Source organism: Erinaceus europaeus, chromosome 1, assembly GCF_950295315.1.
Source record: "Erinaceus europaeus chromosome 1, mEriEur2.1, whole genome shotgun sequence".
Classification (NCBI taxonomy): Eukaryota; Metazoa; Chordata; class Mammalia; order Eulipotyphla; family Erinaceidae; genus Erinaceus; species Erinaceus europaeus.
In genome coordinates, this window is record NC_080162.1 from 158057499 (window position 1) to 158073708 (window position 16210).

At 42.1% G+C, this 16210-nt stretch overlaps 1 protein-coding gene across 3 annotated transcripts in view; it reads left to right on the plus strand.

Annotated features, from left to right (window-relative positions):
- Positions 1 to 16210, plus strand: part of LOC103124307 (cytochrome c oxidase assembly factor 1 homolog) — a 70566-nt gene that overhangs the window by 46833 nt on the left and 7523 nt on the right. For all 3 annotated transcript variants that reach the window (XM_060198835.1, XM_060198845.1, XM_060198855.1), the window contains 2 exons: positions 12006 to 12058; positions 13647 to 13746. In XM_060198835.1, coding sequence (XP_060054818.1) covers positions 12044 to 12058; positions 13647 to 13746 — 115 coding nt within the window. In that variant the 5' untranslated portion in view covers positions 12006 to 12043. The remainder of the gene's footprint in view (positions 1 to 12005; positions 12059 to 13646; positions 13747 to 16210) is intronic.

Below are 16210 nucleotides of genomic sequence, written 5' to 3' on the forward strand. Positions count from 1 at the left end.
CACCTCCAGTGAAGCTTCCTCTGTGCACAGTGCTCCCATGTGGTCTGGGGAACTCAAACCCAGGTCTTCATGTGTGATAAAATGTGTACTCTACCAGTTGAGCTATCTCCTGGTCCTCATAGTTATTAGTAAGAAAAGAGTAATATCTCTGGCAGGTCAGGGTAGATAGCATAATGGTTATGCAAAGAGACTTTCATGCCTGAGACTCCACAGTCCCAGGTTTATTCCCCCACACCACTATAAACTGAGTAGTGGTCTGGTAACAAACACCAACCAACCATCTAACAGATCAGCAGAATAAAATGTCCTGCATTGGGAGTTGTGCGGTAATACAGCGGGTTAAGTGCAGGTGGCACAAAGCACAAAGACGCGTTAGGATCCCAGTTCCAGCCCCTGGCTCCCCACCTGCAGGGGAGTTGCTTCACAAGCAGGTCTGCAGGTGTCTATCTTTCTCTCCCCCTCTGTCTTCCCCTCCTTTCTCTATTTCTCTCTGTCCAACCCAACAATGATGACACCAATAACAACAATAGTAACTACAACAATAAAATGACAAGGGCAACAAAAAGGAATAAATTAATTTAAAAAAATGTCCTGCATTGTACCTGGCCCATATTAATCACTCAGCAGTTGGACCAACCAGGTTACTTATTCACCCCACTGGAAATGAAGCAAGTGCAGCTATAGTGACACACCTTGTATGATGCAGCCCACTTTTCAGGAGTATTGCAGTGTGATGAAAGTGCCTCCTCTAAAAAGTCAACAATTTTTTTTTTTTTTTTGGTGCTGAGAAATGAACCCAGGACCTTGTGCAAGTGTGATACTAGTGAGCTGCCTCCTGACTCAACTCTTTCTTTCTTTGTGTCTGTCTGTCTGTCTGTCTATCTATCTATCTATCTATCTATCTATCTATCTATCTATCTATCTCTTTGCCTGCTTCCCCCATCCCCTGCTCCTAGTCTATTTGTGGAGCTGGGCCCTTGGGCATGCATGATCTCACACTCTGGGACACTGTTGCATATAGATAGGCAGAGAAGCACTACAGCACCGGAACTTCCTTCAGTGCCATAGTCCCCTTCTGTGTGGTGCTAGGACTCAGACCTGAGCCACACATGGCAAAGAACATGCCTTGCCTGCTGGGCCATCTCCCTGACCTCAAATCAAGAATTTTAATCTCTATTTTGGTCCATCTTTCCTAGCCAGGTTTTGGGGTGATCATATTGCTGCAAAGGTCTCCTGAGTACCTCTCTCATCAGACCACAGGAATTTTATCCCAGGGACTGGCAAATTTGTCTTTGAGGCTGTCACCATTTGATCTGGCCCCTGAGGGGTTATCTGCCTGTTGTCCAATGTCAGGTCCCTGGGAAGAATTCTACTCTACTTATTGTCACAATGTCTCAAATAATGGTGTGAGTATATGTATGTATCATGGAGAGAGAGAAAAAAAGACTGTTTCTGTTGTCTAACTTCCAAGGCCCCCCGCCATGATCACCTGACCAGCCCACCACAGGCATGCTATGTACTTTCTGTGCTTTGATCCCATAGCCCACGGCTTCCTGCTTTTAGCTGCCTATTAGGACCTCCTTAGGAAACTGACAAAACATCCCTGTATCTACATTCTGTTTTAACTGGATGGGGTGTGGGTTGGGCATCTGGTTTGGTGGTCTTCAGAGCCCCCCCCCCAGGTGATTCTGATGTGCAGAGATGTGGAGATTGGTACCCCTGCTTCCATGCTTCCCTGGTCCAGAAACCACCTGTGCTTGAACTTTGATGTTGCTGCTCTTCATCCTCTTAGTGATGCAGCCTGCAAACCTCCATCTGGCGGGGGGTTGACAGAGGAGGCTTCAGCACTTTGCCAGCTGGGAGCTCACATACTCTGCTGGCATCTGACTGCCAGATTGTACTTTGGCTCTAGAAAGGGCTTCAGTACTTTGAAAAAAGTTGGTAAGCCTTTGTGACTCAGAGCAGAGCTAAGAGGACTGCTTTCTTGAAAGATCTTGGCTGTGCTTTGATCCATCTTCTTGCTGCTAACCAGCTACTTGGTTCTCAAAATGGGTCTCCACCCTTTCCTCTTGGTTAAGTGGAAAGTCAATACATCTTGCCTTAATTGACTTGGTAGTAGACTAATTGAATTTGAGACTTTTTTTTTTACAGTGATTTTTCATGTAAAATTGAATTTTTTCAATTCTTAGCAAAAGTTCAGCTCTGAAATGTAGGGTTTCTAGAAGCAGCCTAAAATCTATCTCTAGTTTTCTACAGTACCTTTTTAAAAAAGACTTTCTCCCCCCTTGAGGTTAAGGTTGGAGGGGGAGGGTATTTAATACTATTATTTTTTTCAATTCTCTTCCTTTTTTAAAAAAATATGTATTTATTTATTCCCTTTTGTTGCCCTTGTTTTATTGTTGTTGATGTTGCCGTTGTTGGATAGGACAGAGAGAAATGGAGAGAGGAGGGGAAGACTGAGAGGGGGAGAGAAAGATAGATACCTGCAGACCTGCAGACCTGCTTCACCACCTGTGAAGTAACTACCCTGCAGGTGGGGAGCCCGGAGCTAGAACCGGGATCCTTATGCTGGTCCTTGGCTTTGCGCCACATGGGCTATCGCCCGACTTCCAATACTATTATTTTTTTTTTTAAGTTACAGAGAAAGAGAGAGGGAGGGAGGGAGAGAGCATAGCACTAAAGCTCCTTTCAGTGCAGTGGGGCTTGAGCCCGGGTTTGCTCAGGGCAGACCAGCACACTGTCCAAGCATACTATTTCAGCAACCCATTGAAAACTATTCAGAAGTCTGCTGATGGGTTTGGTGCATTGTACTGAAGTAAAGGACTCTGGGGTGGGGGTGGGGCGGGGCTCAGGTCCTGGTACAAGATAGTGGAGGAGGACCTGGAGACATTTTGCACATGTTAACAACCACTGCAGTTACTGTAAACCATGAATTCCCCCAATAAATTAAAAAAAAAAAAGTCTGCTGATGGGGCAGGTAAACGGAAGCTGAGTTAAAGGCGCAGGAGCAGATCCCCTACACCTTCATCCCACGTTGACACCTGCAGGGCTCCCTGTAGACCATCTCTTTCACTACCATCTGTCTCCTTCAAAGCCCATCAGAGCTTCTATTGAATTCTAATTGTTTTGGCTGCTTGTGAAATTCTGTTGTTTTCTTTCCTGGATCATGATTTTGACTTTCATTATGGGATGTTAGGAAAAATTTGAGACATCTGAAAGTTGTAAGCCTAAAAAATGTCAAGATTTATTTATTTAAATAAGGCCTTACAAACGCATGATTTCACCACTTCAAGCCACTTTTCCATTCATTCATTCATTCATTCATTCATTCATTCATTCATTCATTCATTCATAAGAGAGACCATGGCACCAGAGCTTCCTGTGTTGCCACAGTACTCCCATGTGCTGTTGGGGTGCAAGCCTGGGCCCTCTGCATTCGCAGTGCTGAGTGGTTTATCTCTTAAGTCCTGGTCCGGGGACCTTGTTTGCAACAACAGCACCTTCTCTGTCCCAGGTTGTTCTGCAACACCTCCCTCACCTGCCAAGGATCCTGCAACTCAGACTCAGTTATTAGCAAGTATTTCCCTTTCCAGTCGCCCCCCGCCACTCCCATACTCTAGCTCTTGTCCCCTGTCATTTCCATGGCACTGAAGCCCTCCTCCTAGTCCTTCACTTTTCTTTGCCCATAGTTTCTTCTGTGAAACTTATGTTCACCTTTAGGCGGGGCTGACCACTTCCTGAAAGCTGTTTCCTCTCTTCTTTCTGTGTACACATCTGGTCACAGTTGAAAGACTGTTGCTGGCCTGGAGGGCCATCTGTGCAAATTAGAAAAAGGTACCACCAGGCCTGCGAATTAGTTCTTTTGGGAAGTGTGCTGCTTTGCCATGTGTACAACCTAGGTTTGAGCTCAACCCCCAGCCACGCTGGAAGAAGCTTTGATGCTGTGGTCTCTTACTTTCTTTGCCTCTCTTTCTTTATCTAAAAAGAAAAAGGAGAGAAATGTACCACCACTTCAAGACTCTTAATAGGACTTCTTATCATTAGAAAACCATCTCCATAAACCTGAGTCTCTAGGGTGTTTACCCTCTGAGTGGCATCTTGCTAGTGCCTTGCCCAGGCGCAGTTGTATTTGATGGCCCTATCTATGCTGTAACTGGAATGAATTGTCTCTATTTCCTCAGAAGGTTTAGTCTGACCAGAGCAGAACCTTGATGACTATTTGCTAAGCAGAAGAGCAAATGGAAGTACATGCTATAGTTTTTTCTGGAAACATAACAGGGGAGGTGATCTAGAGACTGTGCAGTGTGCGTGCTGGACTTGCAGGCATGAAGTCCCAAGTTTGACTTCTGGCACTTCAGATGTGCCAGAGTGATGCTCTATTCCTCTTTCTTTTTCTCCTCTCTGTCCATCATTAATAAATAACTCTTAAAAAAAAGAAGAAAAATAACAAGAAAGGTGTTGTGCCCTAAACATTATGAAAAAGTGTGTCAAGAGACACTTTTCTCCTTCCTCTCCTCTCCCTCCTCCTCCTCCTTCTTCACATTTCAGTATTTCTGAAAGTAGCAGCTATAAGAAGTCAGTGTGTCATGGTGGTTGAGCACACCTGGGCTCAGCAGCCTGGATCTCATTCTCAGTTCTACCACTCACACTTTGACTTGTGGGACAGTCCCTACTTCCTGGGGTCAGAAGAATTAAATGAATGATAGATACAGTATACCATATTTCATCTTTTTAGCTTTAAAAGGCTGTTTTTGGTTCCCTGCATGCAGCTCATACTGGTAACATCTTGTATTCAGGGGCTGCTGACTGGCCCAGGGCTGTGCATTAAACAGCCAGGCACTACTATTGCTGTGTGCCTTCCCTCACTCAGTAGTTGTCTCTTTGCTGGAACAAAACATACATCATTTTAGCAAAGAGAGAAGGGTGGGGTTGGGGGTGGGAGAGCATCCTTCACAAACAGGACTTGTTTTGGAGCTTTTGCTTTTTTATTTTAAGTTTATTTATCTATTTATGTTCTTTTTAGTTTCTTCTCCTCCTCTTCTTCTTCTTCTTTTTTTTTTTTTTACTAGAGCGCTGCGCAGCTCAGGCTTATGATAGTGCTGGGGATTGAACCTGGGAACTAAGACCCTCGGGCATGGAATCCTTTTTGCATAACAACTGGGCTGTCTCCTCTGCTATTTACCTATGCGATTATTTTTTTCTGCCACCAAGGCTTTTGCTAGAGCTCAGTGCCTGCATGACAAAGCTACTGCTCCTATTGTCTTTTTAATGTTTTTCTCCTTTATTTGAGAGAAATTGAGAGAGGAAGGGGGAGGTAGAGAGGAAGAGAAGCAGAGATACCTACAGTACTTGCCTCACTACTTGTGAAGCTTCCCCTCTGCCGGTGGGGAGGGGGAGTAGAGTGCTCAGACCCAATTCCTTGGGCATGATAATTTGTTTGCTTAAGGGGTGCACCACCTCCCAGCCCCCTACATATTTAATTATGAGTAATAAGAAGACAGATCATCCCAGCATATAGAAATGGTGCAGTGACCTGCACCATTTCCCAGGTCTATATACTTCTTATTCTTACTCATGTTCTTATTCACGTTCGTTTTTTAAAAAATTTTATTTATTTATTCATTTATTATAATTTATTTCTTTATTGGGGAATTAATGTTTTACATTCAACAGTAAATACAATAGTTTTTACATGCATAACATTCCCCAGATTCCCATTTAACAATACAACCCCCACTATGTCATTCATCATCTTTCATGGACCTGTATTCTCACCACCCACCCACCCACCCCAGAGTCTTTTACTTTGGTGTAATACTCCAATTCCATTTTAGGTTCGACTTGTGTTTTCTTTTCTAATCTTGTTTTTCAACTTTGGCCTGAGAGTGAGATATTCATCCCATATTCATCCTTCAGTTTCTGACTTATTTCACTCAACATGATTTTTTCAAGGTCCATCCAAGATAGGCTGAAAACGGTGAAGTCACCATTTTTTATAGCTGAGTAGTATTCCATTGTGTATATATACCACAACTTGCTTAGCCACTCATCTGTTGTTGGATACCTGGGTTGCTTCCAGGTTTTGGCTATTACAAATTGTGCTGCCAAGAACATATGTGTACACAGATCTTTTTGGATGGATGTGTTGGGTTCCTTAGGATATATCCCCAGGAGGGGAATTGCAGGGTCATAGGGTAGGTCCATTTCTAGCCTTGTGAGAGTTCTCCAGACTGTTCTCCACAGAGGTTGGACCAATTGACATTCCCACCAGCAGTGTAGGAGGGTTCCTTTGACCTCACACCCTCTCCAGTATTTGTTGCTGTTACCTTTTCTGATGTATGACATTCTCACAGGAGTGAAGTGATATCTCATTGTTGTCTTGATTTGCATTTCTCTGACAATCAGAGACTTGGAGCATTTTTTCATGTGTTTCTCAGCCTTTTGGATCTCTTCTGTGGTGAATATTCTGTCCATGTCCTCCCCCATTTTTGGATGGGGTTATTTGTTGTCTTGTTGTTGAGTCTGTCAAGCTCTTTATATATGTTGGTTATTAAACTCTTATCTGATGTATGGCATGTAAAGATCTTCTCCCATTCTGTGAGGGGTCTCTTGTTTTGGGTAGTGGTTTCTTTTGCTGTGAAGAAGCTTTTTAATTTGATGTAGTCCCATAGGTTTATACTTGCCTTAGTCTTCTTTGTAATTGGATTTGTTTCATTGAAAATGTCTTTAAAATTTATGCGGAAAAAAGTTCTGCCAATATTTTCCTCTAAGTATTTGATAGTTTGTGGTCTAACATCCAAGTCCTTGATCCACTTGGAATTTACTTTTGTATTTGGTGAAATACAGTGATTCAGTTTCATTCTTCTGCATGTTTCAACCCATTGTTTCCAACACCATTTGTTGAAGAGACTCTGCTTTCCCCATGTAATAGTCTGGGCCCCTTTGTCAAAGATTAGATGTCCATAGGTGTGGGGCCTCATTTCTGGGCTCTCAATTCTATTCCACTGGTCAGTGTGTCTGTTCATGTTCCAGTACCAAGCAGTTTTGATGACAATGGCCCTATAATACAGTTTGAGATCTGGGAGTGTGATGCCTCCAGTTCTGTTCTTCTTTTTTCTCAAGATTGTTTTGGCAATTCTAGGTCTTTTCTGGTTCCAGATAAACATTTGTAGCATTGGTTCTATTCTCCTAAAAAATGTGCTTGGAATCTTGATGGGGATAGCATTAAATTTGTATATGGCTCTGGGTAGTATATTCATTTTGATGATGTTAATTCTACCAACCCATGAACATGGAATATCTTTCCACTTCTTTGTGTCTTTTTCAATTTCTTTGAGTAGTGACTCATAATTTTCAGTATACAAGTCTTTCACTTCTTTGGCTAGGTTTACTCCTAGATATTTTATTGTTTTTGTTGCTATAGTAAAAGGAATTGATTTCTGGATTTCAATTTCTTCTAACTTAGTGTTTGCATAGAGGAATGCCACTGACTTTTGAATGTTAATTTTATAGCCTGACACCTTACTGTATTGCCTGATGATTTCCAAAAGCTTCTTGCTGGATTCCTTAGGTTTTTCTGTGTATACTATCATGTCATCTGCAAATAAGGAGAGTTTGACTTCTTCTCTTCCAATCTGTATGCCTTTAATTCCTTGCTCCTGCCTGATTGCTATGGCAAGAACTTCCAACACTATGTTGAATAGTAATGGTGATAGTGGGCAGCCCTGTCTAGTACCTGATCTGAGTGGAAATGCTTCCAGTTTTTCACCATTGAGTATGATGTTGGCTGTAGGTTTGCTATATATAGACTCCACTATCTTCAGGAATTTTCCATCTATTCCCATTTTTTGTAGTGTTTTGATCATAAAGGAATGTTGTATTTTGCTTTCTCTGCATCTATTGATATGACCATGTGGTTTTTGGTCTTGCTTTTGTTGATGTGGTGGATCACATTGATTGATTTACGTATATTAAACCAACCTTGCATGCCTGGGATAAACCCCACTTGGTCATGATGAACAATCTTTTTGATATACTGCTATATCCGGTTGGCTAAAATTTTGTTCAATATTTTCGCATCTATGTTCATCAGAGATATTGGTCTGTAGTTTTCTTTTTTGGTTGTGTCCCTGTCTGCTTTTGGTATCAGGGTGATGTTGGTTTCATAGAAGCTGGCAGGGAGTATTCCAGTGTCTTCAATCTTCTGGAAGACTTTTAAAAGTAGAGGTATTAGTTCTTTGAAGGCTTTGTAGAATTCATTTGTAAAACCAGCTGGTACAGGACTTTTATTTTTGGGAAGATTTTTGATAACTGTTTCAATTTCATTAGCTGTGATGGGCCTGTTCATGTTATCCACTTCCTCTTTACTTAGTTTTGGAAGTTGGTAGGTATCTAGGAAATCATCCATTTCTTCCAGGTTCTGTAGCTTGGTGGCATATAGTTGTTCATAGAAGCCTCGCATGATATGTTGAATTTCTGCAGTGTCTGTTGTGATATCTCCTCTTTCATTTAGTATTAATTTATTTGGGTCTTCTCCCTTTTTTGTTTTGTGAGTCTGGCTAAAGGTTTGTTGATTTTGTTTACTCTTTCGAAGAACCAACATTTACTTTCATTGATCTTTTGTATGGTTTTCCTATTCTCAATGTTATTTATTTCTGCCCTAACTTTAGTGATTTCTGTCCTTCTGGTTGCTTTAGGATTCCTTTGTTGTTCTTCTTCTAGGTCTTTAAGATTGCAATCAGGCTGTTTATTTGTGCTTTTTCTTGTTTCCTAATGTGTGCTTGTATAGCTATGAACTTCCCTCTTAGGACTGCTTTAGCTGTGTCCCAAATATTTTGATAACTTGTGTCTTCATTTTCATTGAACTCTCGAAACATTTTGATTTCTTCCTTGATTTCCTCTTTGACCCAGAAGTTGTTAAGAAGTGTACTGTTGAGCTTCCACATTTTGAGACTGTTACTAATCTTTTGTTGATTGTTAAGTGTTAGTTTAATTCCACTGTGGTCTGAGAAGATGCTTGGGATGATTTCAATGCTCTTGAATTGGCTGATGCTGTCTTTGTGGCCTAACATATGGTCTATCCTTGAGAATGATCCATGTGGATTTGAGTAAAATGTGTATTCCAGTTTCTTGGGATGAATGACTCTGAAAATGTCCAATAGTTCTAGTTTATCTATCTCTTCATTTAGCTCCCTTATGTCTTTATTGATTTTCTGCCTGGATGATCTGTCAAGTTGAGAGAGTGGGGTGTTGAAGTCCCCTACTATGATTGTGTTACTTTTAATATATTGCTGTAGCTCTTTCAGTAGAAGTTTGATGTATTTAGATGGCTTCTCTTTGGGTGCATAGATGTTAATAATTGTTAAGTCCTCTTGATTGACTGATCCTCTGAGCATTAAGTAGTGTCCATTCCTATCTTTTTTAATCTTATCTATTTTAAAGTCTATCATGTCAGATATGAGAATAGCTGTTCCTGCCCTTTTTTATGGGCCATTGGCTTGTATGATAGTTTTCATCCTTTCACTTTAAGTCTTTGTTTGTCTTGTTGAGTTAGGTGAGTTTCCTGTAGACAACATATTGTTGGGTTGTGTTTTCTGATCCATCTTCCTACTCTGTGTCTTTTAATAGGTGAATTCAGGCCATTGACATTTATTGATATCAAAGATTGAAGATATTTTAACGCCATTCTTGTAGAGTTTTAGAGTGTTTTGATATATGTCCTATTTGTGGTGGTCTGACTATTTATAGGAGACCTTTCAGAACTTCTTTCAGGGCAGGCTTGGTGATGGTTGCTTCCTTCAACTGTTGCTTGTCTGAGAAGGTTTTGATGCTTCCATCTAGTCTGAATGACAGTCTAGTATTCTTGGCTGAAAGCCTTTCTCATTGAGCACTCGATAGATATCTTGCCATTCTCTTCTGGCCTGTAGTGTTTGTATGGAGAAGTCTGCTGCTAATCTTATGGGTTTTCCTTTGTAGGTTTTCCTTTGACTCTTTGTTTTTCTCTTGCAGCCTTGAGGATCCTTTCTTTATCCTTATTCCTTTCCAATCTAAGTATGACATGTCTTGGTGTCTTTAGGTCTGGGTTAATTCTGTTTGGGACCCTCTGGGCTTCTTGAATCTTTATGTCTTTGGTGTTGTCTAGACTAGAGAAATTTTCAGCTATTATGGCCTGGAAAATGCTTTCTTCCTCTCCTTTTCTTTCTTCCTCTGGTATGCCAGTAATGCGTATATTGTTTCTTTTGTAGTCATCCCATAGGACTCTGTTGTTGTTTTCAGCATCTCTTAATCTCTTTTTGAGATCTCTTACTTCTTTTTTAGTTGTCTCTAATTCATCCTCAATCTTGCTAATTCTGTCTTCAGCCTCATAGATTCTATTCTGTCTGCCCTCTACTGCTTTCTGGAGTTCATCTATTTTGTTGCCCTGCTCTGATACTGTTTTACCTTGTTCAGCTAGTTGCCTTCTTAGCTCAGCGATTTCAGCTTTCAGCTCTCTAATAACCATGAGATTATTAGAATTTTCTTCCATATTCTCATTTGTTGTTCCTGCAGTTCTGATTACAATTTTTTCAAATTCTTTACTCACTCCTGTTATTATTTCCTTAGCTAATGTTTGGATGTTGAACTCGTTGTTTTGTGCTTCACCCTCTGGAGGACTTTTAGCTGGACTCTTGTCCTGGTTCGAGTCTCCAATATTTTTTCTTGTTGTTTTATTCATTTTATATATTATGTTATGAGTTCCCTTTATCAGTACTTTTCAAATTATTGATCACTATTGCCTGGGTTGACTTGTGTCTAAGTAAGTTAATTAAAGGGTTTACAGTGGTGGAAGTTAACAGTTTTTTCAATCCCTGAGTTGGAGCTCAGTGGTGTAAAAGCCTCTTTTTTTTTTCTTCCCTGTAGGCTATGGGACCCTGAGGGCTTTTAAACTATCAATAGGCTTCTTAGCTTAATCACTGACTCCTGACCAAGAGATAAAGCAGGGTGTGGCAGAGATAACCCAGTGGTTATCCAAAGAGATTTTCATAGCCCCTCAGGTATTCCACCGAGGTATAGGTCTTCTCCTGAGTTTCCCGGTTAGATCTCTGTCCCCTGGTGTCCCTCCCTGTCACTGCTCCAGATTCTGAGCTAGTAGCAATGGAGACTCAGAGTTGCACTTGGTGAGTCTCTGGGGAGTCCTCTCCTCCCTTAAGCTGTCCCCTTGTTGGTGGAGCAGACTGGAGATGGTGTCTCAACTGATAAACTGTTGAACTGTTAGCAGTCACTTAATCTCTCCTTAGGCTCCTCTCTCCTCTCTGTCACCAGCCACATGTATTTGTACTCACGGGTATTTTACTGGGTTCCTGTGGTCATTCTAGTCCTGTCCTGTTTAGGTCCTGGGTGGTCTCCTTTGGTATTCGTAGTTGATCTGGGAGAGGAGAGGAGAGAAAGCGATCTGCTGCTCGTAGCTCCGCCTCTGGAAGTCGCAGTGTTTTTTTTTTTTTCTCCTTACTCAATGTTCTAAATCTTTGCAGTAACTCTTGGCTATATACTGGAATATAGACTCAGACTCTCAGGTCTATATAGGGTCCTGAATTTGGTCCCCAGCATCACATTGCCAGGGTGATACTCTGCTTCTCCCTTTCCCCATCCTCTTATTAGTAAATATTTTAATTATTTATTATTTTTATTTTTATATGTATTTATTTTCCCTTTTGTTGCCCTTTTGTTTTTCATTGTTGTTGTAGTTATTATTGTTGTTGTTACTGATGTTGTCGCTGCTAGACAGGACAGAGAGAAATGGAGAGAGAAGGGGAAGACAGAGAGGAAGAGAGAAAGACACCTGCAGACCCACTTCACCACCAGTGAAGCAACCCCTCTGCAGGTGGGGAACTGGGGGGCTCGAACCGGGATCCTTACGCTGGTCCTTGTGACCTGCACCAAGTAAATATTTTTTTTAAGACTAGAAGCTAGAGTGAATGGTGTTGGACAAAGTGAATTCATTGTCAAAATCTTTTACTTACTTACAGGACAGCTTTCTTCTGATGGTTTTCAAGAAAACTGCACCATGAAGTGGGAGAAGGTAAGGAATGTTCCCAGACCTGATGTCCCATTAAAGCCCTGGGTAATTCATAGTTGGACAGTGGATTTTCCCTGAATAGTTGTGGGTTTTCCCAGGTCTCTAGTGTTCACTTCTATCTCTGTCTTCACAAAAGAGTGGGGTTGACTGTTTTCTCTCTCACTCTCTTTCTCACTCTTTTTCTTAATTTTTTTACTAGTGATTTCATAGTGATTTGCAAAATTATACAATAATAGGGATTAAATTCCACACCATTGTCACCACCAGAGTTCTCTGTCCTCAGCAGAAATGGCAGTACTTCTACCAAGTCACAGATGGTGACTGTTTTCTGTACCTTGTGCTGCACACAACAAGTTCATGCTCACGGCAACACTTTTAAACTTGCCTTTTAAATTAAGGAAACTCTGACTCAGGAATTTTTCAGAGATGCTCTGGCAGTTTTCATTATGAGACTGGGTGGCTTTCCCCAGATCCTACTACTGTAATTGGCTTTACTCTCAACCTTGGTAAATATTCTTACATACCATATAGCTCCAGCTGACATACTCACAGCTATTTTAGTACATTTGTGTGGGATTTTTTAAAGGCCTTTCCCTAGTCAAAAACAAAAAGAAAACAACACCCCCCAAAAAAAAAAAAACCACCCAGTTTATAAGTAAATAAGTAATACAAGGATGATTAAAATTTCATCCTCCCTAATTTGATGAATCCATAAAAATGTCCTATACACACAAACCTGGACTTGATGTTATTTCAGTATAGAGTTGGTTAACATTAACCCTAGCAGAGGATGTATTTAATAATCATTTCTCAGAAAGAATATATGCATGAGGAACCTTCATCAGAAGGTCTGTGGGCTCATTATGTGACTTGTCTGGCTCAATGATACTTGGATTTTGACTCCGGATCTAATCAATGTCCTACTCTGTTATGTCACTGGGGTATTTTTCAGCTTTCCAGAAAGCGTTGAGCCAGTGTAAGCAGTGTGTATATATATGGTCACCAAGACGAGGCCCACTGCCTAATGTGTGCTCTCAGGCTGCTCCTAGGTCAGTTTTCAAGGGGTGGCGTTTAAGGCCAGGGTGAGTGTAGTGCCCCAAATTTGCTAAGCTAGCCTTTCTCCACCGATATCTTCAGTTTAAAGTCTTGATCACAGCATCCTCATTTAGGAGGTGGAACATTTTTCAAAATAAGAGAACACCCAGTAACCATTTCAGCCCAGATCAGCTATTGCCACAAAAGGCAAAGCTTCCTGTTTATCAGTGGGCCCGGGGCAAAGTGGTTGTGCATCCTGGCTGAGCGGGGACTTGGCATGCCTGCTGAGTTCTGTTTGTCAGGACAGCAGGGCTGAATGCTTGCTCTGTCCTCTGCCATCATCTCCATGGCCTGAGTTCTGGATGAGGGCCACTCTAGGGAGGGCACTGCTGTTTTGGCTCCAGAACTAGCCCTGACATTCTGAAAAGAAGCAAATGAAGTGACCTTGCTTCCCTGCTCATTTCCTTCTTGCTCTCCTTCCCACATGGGGCCTGACTTGGGTAAGGGCCCTTGGCACAAACCCAAATCTAACAAATTCACATCTTTTGTTTTCTAGATTCTAGGAAGTAGGTTTCCAATGCCTCTGGGGAAAATGGTCCTCTTTGGTGGAGTGATAACTGGAGGGAGCAGCGCCCTGTTGTACTACCTCTTACAGAGTGAGTATTCAGGGAACTAGCCCCTTCCCAGTTCTCTAGCTCTTGGTCCTTCAAAGGAAATGCTTCTGCTACTTTCCGCAGATTAGAAAAAAGAGGGAAAAGGCTATTTTTAGAAAAAATTTACAGAAAAATTTAGAAAAAGTTACAGCCCTCCTCAGGTTGTAACTTCTTCCTTATCCTGTAATCCCAGCTTCTCCTGGAGTCATCATGCTAATAAAAGAAGCAAGATGGGGCCAGATGGTGGTGCACCAGGTTAAGCGCACACATTACAATGCACAAGGACCCAGGTTCAAACCCATGGTCCTCACCTGCAGGGGGAAAGCTTCACAAATGGTGAAGCAGGGCTATAGGTGTCTCCGTTTGTCTCCCTCTCTACCTCTGCCTCCCCTCTCAATTTCTTTCTGTCTCTATCCAATAATAAATAAATAACATAAAAAGATTAAAAAAAAATAAAAGGAGCAGGGTCCATTTACATAGTAAGTCTTGCAACAGGAAGGGCTTTCTCTCCAGTGTACATACTGGTCTCTCCAGACTCCTGGATTAGTAAATAACAGAGGAAGGAGGATGGGTATCAGTTGGCTCACAAGTGGGAAAAATTGATCATCTCTCCAATGACCTCAGCCTGTTTGCCATGCTAGTCTCTGCTACTGATTTAATGGAGGAGGAGACATTGAGCCAGGCCTTCTGATAAGAGCAGACCATGAAAGCAGGTCTCAGGATGACAGAATCTTGTCAGAAGGCCTTTGGCCCCACTGTGCCCAGACTTGTAAATTACTCACTGTTATTGTGAGTAACCCAAACACTTAGGAGCATTTCAGTGCTGTTGGTTACAAAGCACCAGTACTCATGCCTCTCTCTCCCTCTCTCCCTCCCTTCCTTCTTCCCGTCCATCCTTCCTTCCTTCTCTCTCTTACTTGCTTTTTCTAGACTGACATTCTCTGAAGCTCATTTATGCTTGCCTGGCATGGCTCCTTTTGCTGACTCTGTGGCATTTTCATTTCCTTCCACAGCTGTCACCAGCACAAAGGCAGACAGACAGTCCTCAGTATTCTCTCTGCCCCAAACCCGCCAGAACTGACCCAGAGGCCCTTGGGTCTAGAGGATTCTCAGGAAGGATTCAGCTTCCTTGGCCCCTCTTCCAGAAGGCTGGAGACAGGCCCTGGTTGGAATGGGTGTGTTGTACAGGCAGAGATCTCACAGCTTGTCCCCTTTAAGGGGCTGGAGTTAACGTGAGACTGCAGCCTGTTGCCTGGGTCTCATCCCAGCTCCAGCTCTTGGCAAGCAGTGGGGCATAGTGGGGGCATTCTTTATCTCCCTAAGCCTCGATGTGTGGTGGGGGAACATCTGTGCCTATGCCTCAGTTGACTTTGAGAATTAAGATTGAGATACTGAGAATGGAAAGATACAGGACATACTGAGAACATTTCAGTCATAGAAGTCACTCAGCAAAGATAACTTGTAGCCAGCAGCTACTGCTGCTTCTCCTGTCATAGCTGGTACCTTATTCATACTTGTGACGTTCCCTGTAATCCCATTCCTGGCAAATAGCACAGGAGGGCCTTTCTCCATGGCCTTTCCAGACCCAGTTATCTTTTGGTTCTGGTACTCTGATGAGACCTACGGGGAGGAAGTGCATCCTTTCTCCCTTTTTTTTTCTTTTTGCCACTAGTGTTATCATTGGAGCTTGGTGCCTGCATGATAAATCCACCGATTCCCCACTTCTGGTGGCCTTTTTTTTTTTTTATTGATAGGACAGAGAGAAATTGAGAGAAGAGGGAAGTAGAAAGGGAGGAAATATGAGACACTTGCAGCTAGCTACTTCATCTCTTGTGAAACTTCCCCCCTTTAGGTGGGTCCTAGCATATGGTATTGTGTGTTCAACTAAGTGCACCACTGCCTGACCCTTTGGAAGTGTTTTCTTGTTGCTAAACCATAAGCCCTGTTTGGAAAGTCTAGCTTTGCACCCTCCCTGGGGCAGCCGGCCATACTGTGTGCCTTTCTGGAGGTGCTCCCTGAGGTCCTAGTAGTCTTTAAGCCAAGAAGGGTACTTGTAACTGAGAGCAATGTGCAAGCTTTGTCTGCATGAATTGTTGGTTTGAATCCAGAAGCTTGACGTACAGGCATTTTCATGTCCTTTCTTACCTTGTTTTTTTTTTTTCTTCTTCTTTTGATGATGTACTCTTTTTATATTAGTTCATCAGCACCTTCATACCAGTGGAAAGAGCAATGTTTAGAAGCCACATGTCATAGATTCTGGCCTCACCTCTGCCTGGGACTAACTATATCACTTTGAACAAATCATGGAATCAGGGTCGGCAAAACAGCTTATTTGAATAGTGTGCTGCTTTGCCATGTATGTGATGCAGGTTCAAGCTTGGCCCCCACAGCACTGAAGGAAGTTCAGTGTGTGGGCTCTTTGATTCTATCTCTGCCTTCTCTGTATCTATAAAAAACCAAAACCAAA